At 49.0% G+C, this 11,743-nt stretch overlaps 1 protein-coding gene across 1 annotated transcript in view; it reads right to left on the bottom strand.

Moving 5' to 3' along the window:
• Positions 1-737: 737 nt before the first annotated feature.
• LOC144807644 (uncharacterized) overlaps positions 738-11,743 on the bottom strand; it is a 155,810-nt gene continuing 144,804 nt past the window's right edge. The window contains exon 2 of the mRNA XM_078673267.1: positions 738-6,906. Within this exon, the coding sequence (XP_078529393.1) occupies positions 4,854-5,966 (1,113 nt within the window). The 5' untranslated portion in view covers positions 5,967-6,906 and the 3' untranslated portion in view covers positions 738-4,853. The remainder of the gene's footprint in view (positions 6,907-11,743) is intronic.

The raw sequence follows: 11,743 nt of genomic DNA, 5'->3' as shown, positions 1-11,743 counted from the left end.
CATTTCTGTGACCTTTCTGCCTTCTGTGCCACTCGTTTCCCCCATTTTTTGTGACCTTTTCTACCTTTTCCTGGGACTTTTCTGCCTCTGTGCCACTCGTTTCCCCCGTTTTTGTAACCTTTTCTGCCATTTCTTGTGACCTTTCAGCCTCTGTGCCACTCGTTTCCCCCCGTTTTTTGTGACCTTTTCTGCCCTTTCTTGGGACTTTTCTGGCTCTGTGCCACTCGTTTCCCCCTGTTTTTCATGTGACCTTTTTCTACCCTTTCTTGTGACCTTTCTGCCTCTGTGCCACTCATTTCCCCCTGTTTTTTGTGACCTTTTCTGCCCTGTCTTGTGACCTTGCTGCCTCTGTGCCACTTGTTTCCCTACATTTTTTGTGACCTCATCTGCCCTTTCCTGGGACCTTTCTGCCTCTGTGTCACTCGTTTCCCCCTCAATTGTTGTGCCTTTTTGCCTTCTGTTTCCTTTGTCAACCCTCCCCGCTGAGTCCCCTGCGGCCCCGCCCCGACTGTCCATTCGATGCCCCCACCTCCGGCCTCCCAGCCGCTCCTACCTCCTACCTCCCCACATGCCGGCCTCTGCGCGGAGGCGCTGCTGGCGTGCGGCAAGCCCGTCTGCGCCCGCAAGCATCTGGACCGCCCCCAGCGCCGGAACCCCTGGCCCCCTCACCCGCCACGATGACCGCCGCCACTACGACGCCAGCACTCTGCAAGCTCTCAACCCTGGACGCACCCACAACTGCTTCAAGGTCGCCCCGAAACGCACACACAGTCCCTTCACCTGCCGGAACTGCAGCTACACCAGCCACAGAGCTGACGAACCACCCACCAAGAAAGACCTCGACCACCTCCGATGCATACTACTGAACACCCGCTCTGCACGTAAACACACCGTCGAGCTCTGGGACCTGCTCAACACAACCTCCCCAGACGTCGCCTTCCTGACAGAGACCTGGTTGAACAACTCCTCCGCACCGACAACGGCATAGCCATCCCAGACGCCTACAAGATCACCTACAGACACCGCACCAACGGAGTCGGAGGAGTAAATGCCATCGTCCACAAGAACAGCATCAGGGTCTCGACTAGCACAGACGACGCACTCAGCACCGCCGATCACATGCATTTCCAGAGCCACACAGACCCCAACTACACCCTCAAAGGCACCCTCGTCTACCGACCCCCAGGACCCTGCCCCCAGTTCAGCGACTCCATCGCTGACTTCATCAGCACGCACGCCCTGACCTCCACCGACTACATCCTCCTCAGAGACCTGAACTTTCACCTTGAGAACAACAACAACAACTCCACAACCCTGATTGATAACCTCGCCAACCTCGGACTGAGACAACTCGTCACAACGCCCACCCACTCCGCCGGCCACACGCTCGACCCCGTCTTCTCCTCAAGCCTGCATGTCTCAGTCAGCCACACCACCAAACTACTCTGGACCGACCACCGCTGCATACACTTCACCTTCCAGAAACCCACCACACACCACCGCACCCAATAGATCCCCCGCCGCTGCTGGAGCAAAATCACCGAAGACATGCAAACCTCGCTCTCAGCTCACCCACCGAACCCTTCAACACCGACGTCGCTGCCCACAATCTCAGACGCTGGATCGAGGACTGTGCCAACACCCTGACCCCGCTGAAGAAGCCCCCCCCCCACAGAGACACCAGCAAGAGGGCCAGCTGGTTCACCCCAGAACTCCTAGATTCCAAGCAAGCCTCCCGGAAACTAGAGAAGAAATGGCACAGTGAACAAACTCCGGACAGCCACGCAGCACACAAGGACGCTGTCCGCAACCACCACCACCTTATCAGGGCTGCCAAGAAGACCTCCTTCAAAGACCACCTCGACAACAATGGACATGACAGCAAGGAGCTCTTCAACATCGTGAAGGAACTCTCGAACGCCAGCTCCAACACCAACAACATCTCGCCGTCACAAGCCCTGTGCGACTCCCTCGCCACCTTCTTCCACCGCAAGATAGCAGACATCCATGACAGCTTCAACACCGAGACAGCCCCAACAGACAGCAACACAACAGACCCTGGCACACCATCGACCACGTCCCCTTGTTAGCCTGGACCAGCGTGAGTGTCGATGACACCATCAAGACCATGAGCACAATCCACTCCGGCTCTCCGTCAGACCCATTCCCGCACCACGTCTTCAACAAAGCAAGCAGCTCCATCGCACCCCACCTACGCAAGGTCATCAATCTTTCCCTTGAGACCGCAACCTTCCCAGAGAGCTGGAAACATGCCGAGATCAACGCCCTACTCAAAAAACCCAAGGCAGAACCAAGAGACCTCAAGAACGTTCCGACCCATCTCTCTACTCCCCTTACCGGCCAAGGTCATCGAGAAAATCGTTAACAGTCAGCTAACCCGATACCTCAAAGAGAACAGAATCCTGGACCCTTCCCAGTCAGGGTTCCACAGCAACCACAGCACCGAGACCACCCTCATCGCCGCCACCGACTACATCAGGACCCTGCTAGACAATAGGGAAACTGGAATGGGGAGACCTCTCCGCCTCCTTTCAACACCGTCTGCCACCGCACACTACGCGCACGCCTCCACGCTGCTGGGATCTAAGACAAGGCTCTGGAATGGACCACCTCCTTTTTACAAACCAAAGTTAAAAACATGTGCATGCTGGAAACTGGAGAAGATATGGCTCCATGAATGCACACCGGACAACCACGCAGCCCACAAGGACGCCACCCACAGACATCACCACCTCATCAGATTAGCCAAGAGATCCTCCTTCAAAGGCCGCTTGGAAAACAACGCACACGACAGCAAGGAGCTCTTCAGCATCGTAAAGGAACTCTCCAACCCCAGCGACAATGCCAACGACATCCCGCCCTCACAAGAACTGTGCGACTCACTAGCCATCTTCTTCCACCGCAAGATCGCTGACATCCACGACAGCTTCAAAACCATGACCACCCCGACTACGCCAGACTCCATCTCCCCTGTGAACACTACCAGCGCCAACCGCCAGACCTCCTGGTCCAACCGCAAGGACGACGAGACACGCAAGGTCATGAACTCCATCCACTCAGGATCTCCATCAGACCCGTGCCCACACCACATATTCAACAAAGCAGACTCAGTCATCGCACCCCAACTACGGAAGGTCATCAACATCTCCTTCGAAACAGCGACATTCCCGGAAAGCTGGAAGGACGCCGAAATCAACACCCTCCTCAAGAAGCCCAAGGAGGACCCCAAGAACTTACGTCCCATCTCCCTGCTCCCGTTCCCGGCAAAGGTCATTGAGAAAATCGTCAACATGCAATTGGCCCGCCACCTGGAAGACAACAACATCTTGGACCCGTCCCAGCCCGGATTCAGACGAAAGCACAGCACCGAGACAGCCCTCATCGCCGCCACAGACGACATCAGGCACCAACTAGACAACGGCGAAACACCAGCCCTCATCCTCCTGGACCGGTTAGCCGCCTTCGACACGGTCTGACATCTCACTCTAAAGACACGCCTCCTAGAAGCCGGAATCCAAGAGAAGGCCCTTGATTGGACCACCTCCTTCCTCTTCGGCAGAACCCAGAGCGTCCCCCTCCCCCCGCTCCGTTCCGAAGCTTCCGAGATCATCTGCGGCATACCACAAGGATCATCCCTCAGCCCGACACTGTTCAACATTTACATGGCCCGCTCGCACACGTCGTCCGACAGCACAACCTCAACATAATCTCCGACGACACTCAACTGATCCTCTCCTTCACCAAGGACCCCATCACCGCCAAAGCCAACCTCCATGAAGGAATGAAGGCCGTCGCCGACTGGATGAAGATCAGTCGTCTGAAGCTGAACTCGGACAAGACGGAGGTCCTCATCCTCGGCTCCAACCCATCAGCCGGGGATGACTCCTGGTGGCCAATGGCACTGGGGGCAGCCCCGACCCCCACCGACCACGCACATCCTCGACGCAACGCTCTCAATGACCAAGCAAGTCAACGCTGTCTCCTCCTTCTGCTTCAACACCCTCCACATGCTCCGCAAGATCTACAGATGGATCCCGACAGATACAAGAAAGACAGTCACCCAGGCCCTCGTCAGCAGCAGACTCGACTACGGAAATGCCCTCTACGCAGGAACTCCGACCAAGCTCATCAATCCACTACAACGCATCCAAAATGCCTCGGCACAACTGATCCTCGATGTACCACGACACGGCCGCATCACCCCCCATCTGAGAAACCTGCACTGGCTTCCCGTCAACAAGAGGATATCCTTCAAGCTCCTCATCCACGCACACAAGGCACTCCACAAGACCGGCCCAGCCTACCTCAACAGACGGCTCTCCTTCTACACCCCCAACTGCCAGCTACGCTCCGCCGACCTCTCACTCGCCACCGTCCCGCACATCCGAAGAACAACCACCGGCGGGAGATCCTTCTTCCACCTTGCCGCCAAGACATGGAACACCCACACACTAAACCTACGACAGACCCAAGACCTGCTGACTTTCAGGAGGATACTAAAGACCTGGCTGTTCGATCAGTAGCGGCCCCCACCCCCTCCCAGCACCTTGAGACCCTCTTGGGTATGAAGGGCGCTTAACAAATGATTTATTGATTGATTGATTGACTGATTGATTTTTGTAGGTCTGATGACCCACTACAGCTCTTTACACATTCACTGCATTGGAATGGCTTTTCCCCAGTGTGTGTTCATTTATGTTTTTGTAGGCCAATAACCGAAAGAAGCCCTTCACACATTCACTGCAATGCTATGGTTTTTCTCCTGTTTGTGTTCGTTGATGTCTTCGAAGATTTGATAACACACTAAATCTCTTTACACATTCACTGCAATGCTATGGTTTTTCTCCTGTGTGTGTTCGCTGATGTCTTTGAAGTTGTGATAACTGACTGAAGCTCTTCACACATTCAGTGCAATGGTATGGTTTTTCCCCAGTGTGTGTTCGAATATGTTTTCGTAGGTCTGATGATCCACTGAAGCTCTTCACACATTCACAGCACTGTAATGGCTTTTCCCCTGTGTGTGTTCGCTGATGAATCCTGAGATTTGAGGAATCACTAAAACTACTTCCACATTCACTGCAATGGTATGGTTTTTCCCCAGTATGTGTTCGCTGATGTCTTTGTAGGTGTGATAACCGACAGAAGCTCTTCACACATTCAGTGCAATGGTATGGTTTTTCCCCTGTGTGTGTTCGCTGATGAACTTGAAGAATTGATAACTGACTGAATCTCTTCAGACATTCATTGCAATGGTATGGTTTTTCCCCAGTGTGTATTCGCTGATGTCTTTGGAGGTGTGATAACCGAATGAAGCTCTTCACACATTCACTGCAATGGTATGGTTTTTCCCCAGTGTGTATTCGCTGATGTCTTTGGAGATTTGATAACAGGGTAAAGCTCTTCAAACATTCAGTGCAATGGTATGGTTTTTCTTCCCCAGTGTGTGTTCGCTGATGAACTTGGAGTTGTGATAAATGACTGAAGCTCTTCACACATTCAGTGCAATGGTACGGTTTTTCCTCAGTGTGTGTTTTCTGATGTCTATGGAGGTGTGATGACTGACTGAAGCTCTTCACACATTCACTACAATGGTATGGTTTTTCCCCAGTGTGTGTTCGCTGATGTATTTGGAGTTGTGATAAGTGACTGAAGCTCTTCACACATTCAGTGCAAGGGTATGGTCTTTCTCCTGTGTGTGTTTGCTGATGTCTTTGAAGAATTGATAACCGACTGAATGCCTTCCCACATTCAGTGCAATGGTATGGTTTTTCCCCTGTGTGTGTTCGCTGATGAACTTGGAGTTGTGATGACTGACTGAAGCTCTTCACACATTCAGTGCAATGGTATGGTTTTTCCCCAGTGTGTGTTCGCTGATGTATTTGGAGTTGTGATAAGTGACTGAAGCTCTTCACACATTCAGTGCAATGGTACGGTTTTCCCCCCATGTGTATTCGCTGATGATCTTTTAGGAGTGCTAACTGACTAAAGTTCTTCACACATTCATTGCAATTGCACGTTGCTTTTCCTGCCTGTGTTTGCTGATGGCTCTTTAGTAGTGATCACAAACTAAAGCTCTTGCTGCTTGTGTATGATTTTTCTTTCTTGGTTAGTGTCTCTGGGTCGGGTTTATATTTGTCTGCATCCCATGACTGCGTTTCCTGAGGAGCTAACATGGTTGATAAAGCACTTGTGTTATTCTCACATTCCCTGTATGTCTGTGGTATTTTGGATGGTTGATTTCAGATTTCACAATGAAATACAAGACTCACCAACTACATATATTATAATTGTGGCAAGTAAAGCTTCTTTGTAGGTGGTTATGTTTTTAGATTGCGGAATGGTTTCGCATGTGTATGAGTGAAGATCAGTCTTCCTTCTGGTCGAAGCAAATTGGGACAGTCTGTTGTAGATCAGAGACCTTCTCTTTCCTTTACCCTTCAGTTGTCTGGCTCCACTCCCTTGTGCTTTTCTCTTGTTCCAGTGGTTTGGCCAGAAAAAGTTTACAATACACCTAGCGTGCTGAATGGTGGTCTGCCATCATTACAGGAAGCAGAGAAATGCTGTATCTACCTCATACCGAACACATGAGCAAAGCTGGTGGTAGAGGCCTGTTTATACAGGAAGTGGTTTGTCAGTGTTGTTGCCTTAATTTTCTAGAGGTCATTTCTTAGTCCTGTTGCGTGGAGGTGCACAGCTCAGACTCTTACATCCACCAAATTGCTCTGAACTGCCTCTTCCAGGATCTATCAGTTTATGTTCATGTTCCTCAGTCTTTATGCAGATCTTTTCCTAAATATTGGAGCTCTTTTTTTCTAACCACTTTTTTTCAGATTTTCACGATTACTGTCATTATTCACGATCATTTGTGCATCCAAGGCTGGTTTCCTATTGGATGTAAAGAGATTTAAAATCAGTAAATGGAAATGTAAGTGCATTTGAATACACAATACTTAACTAGTTGTAAAAGACATCTGGTCATTACCATTTACGAAAGTTACCAAGAGATATTTCACCATACACAGATATTTAACTAAATGTTCTATAGAACATGTCACATTTTACTTAATTCAGAAAAGGAGGTGATTTTTCGGTGTTCACACAGTAACTCAGTACAGAAAGAGCACACATGGAGTGCCCACTTGCTAGAGGTACAGCTTTACGAAGACGCACATGGCTAAGATTTCATTTAACCTCTACCGTGCTCATGACGAGCTCAGCTCGTCATGAGGCACGGTTGCGCTGTGCTCATGACGAGCTGAGCTTGTCATGACGAGCGCGGCGCTCACACGCGGGGATAAGTCCCCTGCTGTGCTGAGCTTTCCATGGAAACGGGTGTGGCCATGACGAGCTTAGCTCGTCATGAGCACAGCACCACCGTGCAGCGTGACAAGCCGAGCTCGTCACAAGTACCGTAGCGCTGCATGCACCCTCCCTCCCCCAGCGCCGTGGGGGAATTAACCCCACGGCGAAGGGGTTAAACAAGAAGGGATTGTGTAAGAAGAGATGGTTCAGGATGTGTTGCTGTCACTTCAGTTTTATGAATTGTATAACAGCAGTAACACTTTCAAGGCTACATGACAAAGAAAACTCTTCATGAAGTATATAATAAATATAACGCTTCAGGAAGTATATAATAAAGGTAACGCTCTAGGAAGTATATAATAAAGGTAACGCTCTAGGAAGTATATAATAAAGGTAACGCTCCAGGAATTATATATTAAAGGTAACGCTCCAGGAAGAATATAATAATGGTAACGCTCCAGGTAGTATATAATAAAGGTAACACTCCAAGAAGTATATAATAAAGGTAATGCTCCAGGAAGTATATAATAACTGTAACATTCCAGGAAGTATATAATATAGGAGTATATAATAAAGGTAACGCTCCAGCAAGTATATAATAAATAAAGGTTAAGCTCCAGGAGGTATATAATAAAGGTAACGCTCCAGGTAGTATATAATAATGGTAACGGTCCAGGAAGTATATAATAAAGGTAACGCTTCAGAAAGTATATAACAAATGTAGCTCCATTCACACTCCTCTTGACAGTACTTTCCAATTTACACTGGAGAAGCTTAAGTTCCAACTCCTGTCTTTACTTTTCTGTTTGTGAAGTTATCTTTGCCACATTCCTAGGGATGGTTCAAGCATTTGTTAGAAGATTGCAGCATTTATTATAGAGATTCCATCACAACCAGTAATATACCTGCGATATCTCTGCTGTCAATACATGTCTGCTTTTTGTCTTTTTCTACCTTACCATGGTATCTGACTTAATGTCTTTCGTTTGGTGCTAGGTTGGGGATGGAGCATTGGCAGAGTGGAACAAGATGTCCATTGCTTTCAGGTGAGTGTAGCATTTTACACCATTGGGAACTTCTTAAAATCAGCTTAACCTTACTCCCTGTTCATCACCTTCCATACTACCTTATGCCTGTGTACTCGCTCAGCAGGGTTCATTGACGGCTAAAGCATCGGAGTGACTCGATGAACACAGCAGAAATCAGGTAATGATCTGATAGACAAACGCCATAGTTGGCAGTAGAAGGATCAAAAGAGTCTTTAGAGAAGCTTGCCCAGGACATAAAAACGGAGGAAGTGCACAGGTAGATACATATGAGGCACAAACAGAGGAGGCGAACGAGTAGGTACATGCTCCATTTTGGGTCTGTTTCAGGCCTTTACTGGGCTGGGAATTGGTCTGCACTATATCTTAATACTGCTGCTGATAAAGGCACTTGTTGAAAGGGTGTTACCACTTTGACCCTTTACAAGAGGGGAGCAGAGCCTTGGAAAGCACACCACTTGAAGGCTGCCTGGCCTGAGGGGAAGGTGAGGGTCCAGGTGTCAGACAATATCATCAAGGGACATAAAGGATCCTAAGAAACACAGCGGCAGAGAGGCAAAATCGTCAGTCCAGATGGAGAAGAGCTGTGTCCTCCTCTGTTTCCAGTAAAGCTTTCTAAGGTTAGGAGGCATAGAATTCCATCGGGTCGGAGCTAAGACATGGAAGGAGAAACCTCCCGTTCTGGCTCTGCTGTGACAAGGGATGTGGGCCAGGTATAGATTGGTGGAGCGTAGTGTTCTGGAGGGCATGTAAAATTGCATCCAGGCAGCTAGGCTGGGTACTCCTTGGATCTCTGTTTTTTAGTTCAGTTTAAACAGTTGTCGTGCATCCATTTGGCCATATTCCAAAATATTTCACTACCTCCGCCAGAGGTCTGATGTGAATATTAAAAAGGGTAGGACTGAGCTGCAAACCCCGAGGGATGCCAGGAGCCAGTCCTCTTTGTGATGAGACGAAAGGTGGGGTTTAACTTTAAAAGACCACTCCTTTAAAAAGAAGGTAAACCAGGCCAGACCTATGCCCTGTACCCCCAGGTCAGTGAGGCGAGTTAATATTATTGCATGTGAGACAGTGTTGAAGGCCACACTTAAATCTAGGAGTATCAGAGCCTAGGATTTGCCAGCATCTGTAGTACTGCAAAGGGATTCAGCAACTGTTAAAAGAGCAATTTCGGTGTTGTATGTTCTAAATCCATTTTGGGAACAATCTAATATTTTATATTGTTCTAATATTTTGGTTAGGAGATTGTTTACATGTTTCTCCTCATCCTTGGACAGAAACGACGGAAGAGAAATGGGTTAATAGTTTTCTGGCTGAGTGGCATTTAGCAAAGGCTTTTTTATTTGTAAATTTTGTTTATTGCGCTGCACATTCAATTTGACATACCAACATGCTTCACAAGCTGGCGCGGCGTCAACATTCAGCCCAACCAGCATTAATGCAGCTTTTAATAACAGGTCTAAACAGTAAAAAGGGAGGGTAAATTGCATAGACAATCGCATGTAGCAGACCCCGGTAGTTAGTCCAAGTGCCAGTAGAAGGTCTCTCAAGTACCATTGACGGTGGCTTGGAGTAGCGAAATGCCACATCAATGTAACGGCCCCTGTGACCGGGTCTGCGTCGAGGCTACTTAGCAGCGTCCAGAAAAGAGAAAAAGAACAATAACCAAATTGAATGTCCCCATTCCCGCCACCCCCCAGCCTACCAACCCCCCAGCCCAATTCCAGGTCCAACTTTCCACCACTTAGCAGTGCTCGCTCAAGCCTCAGGTTTGGAAGGCTTTTTTAGAAGGCGGATAACCTTGGCGTGCTCCAATGATATTGATACTACTTCAGTGCTCAGCAAGTTTGGCTAATTCTAGAAATATGGGTGTGACGCTCTCTTGAAATTTTTAAATATAATCAGGTTTAAATGGGTCATCCGGAGATCCAGATTTCACTTGACGCATTAAGGTAGAAATAGAATCTGCGTCAAGTAGAGCCAATTGGTCCAAGGGAGCCCATTGCGAGTGGTAGGTCACTGTATCAAGAGAGACAGGTTTGACTGTTTTCTCATCCCTGTTAAAGTAAAGATAAAGATCATTGACCAAGCTTGCACAGTGGCTGTTAGAAGCTTCCGCTAATCCAGGAGTGGAGGTGGGTTTAATCAGGTTGTTCACAATAGAGAATAGTTCCATGCTTTGGTGGAAGTCTCCTCCCATTCTATATTGGAGTCTTATAGAGGCACACTCCTTTCGATAAACCTTGAAAAGGAAGAAGGGTCCAGTTTATGCTACTGCTTTCTCATTGTGGGTTACCGGTAATGTTGTTTTCAACGCTTGGTGTATTAATGGTCAAAGGCACCATATAATGGTTTGATCAGGTCACTGGAACAGGGGGAGCAGTTTGAAGGAAAGTGGCCAGGTCATTAGTAAAGTCCTGGATTTCTTTATTGTTGATTAGATCAAGATGAAGATTCAAGTCTCCAATTATGCTTAAGTTGGACAATTGAAGTGAGTGCAAGGTAGAGCATTCTATTAGAGATTCCCTGGGGATGCATCAGAGCAGGGCCGGGGCACTGACTACAGCTCAGAGGCCCCACTGCACGCTATGTCACTCTTCCCGTGCGCAGAGGCACTTAAAGGCAGCTAGTGAGGTCCCGCTATGGGGGACGCATCGGAGCAGAGCCATGGCAGTGACTACAGCCCCAAGGCTCCCCCACACGATGCATCACTCTTACCGCAACCCGGAGCCGCTTAAAGGCAGCAGTTAGGTCCCGCTGTGGGGGCCGCATCGGAGCAGAGCCAGGGCACGAACTACAGCCCCCAGGCTCCACTGCACAAAGCATCACTCTTCCGGCACCCGGAGATGCTTATAGGCAGCAGCGTGGTACATCTGCATGGGCCTCGCCCAGGCCAAGGGCGGACCCATCCATGCCCGTCGGAGCCCGGAGGAGGCTGGGCTGGGCCCCCCCTCTAACTTCTACACTCCCCCATTACAGGCCAACCTTGGGCAAGAAAAAGCTGAGAGCAACAGAGGCGGTAACTGTTACCTCTTTAGATACCTTTCTGGCCAAGGCAACATCGGCATTAGAAAAATAAATCGTACTTACAGTAAGAGAATTTCGTTGGGGTCAGGGACAGGGCAGTCATCTAATCTAGTTGTTTCTCCAACTAAGGGCGGTGTAAAGAAACTATATGGGGTTTCTCTTCCAGAATTGCCGGCAGTCTCTGTACCAACCCCCGAACATTAACAGCCTGCCTCTACATTTAGTGGGAAACCGACTGACGCTACCTCCGTAAATGGTAAATGAAAAAGAGGTTATGCGATACTGCCCTCCATGTGACCTGCCAACAAGATCAGAAAGGCCGCTATACCAGCGAGTTCCACATGTAT

This window comes from Lissotriton helveticus, chromosome 1_2 (genome assembly GCF_964261635.1).
Source record: "Lissotriton helveticus chromosome 1_2, aLisHel1.1, whole genome shotgun sequence".
NCBI classification, from domain to species: Eukaryota; Metazoa; Chordata; class Amphibia; order Caudata; family Salamandridae; genus Lissotriton; species Lissotriton helveticus.
This window is presented reverse-complemented; position numbering and strand designations above follow the sequence as displayed.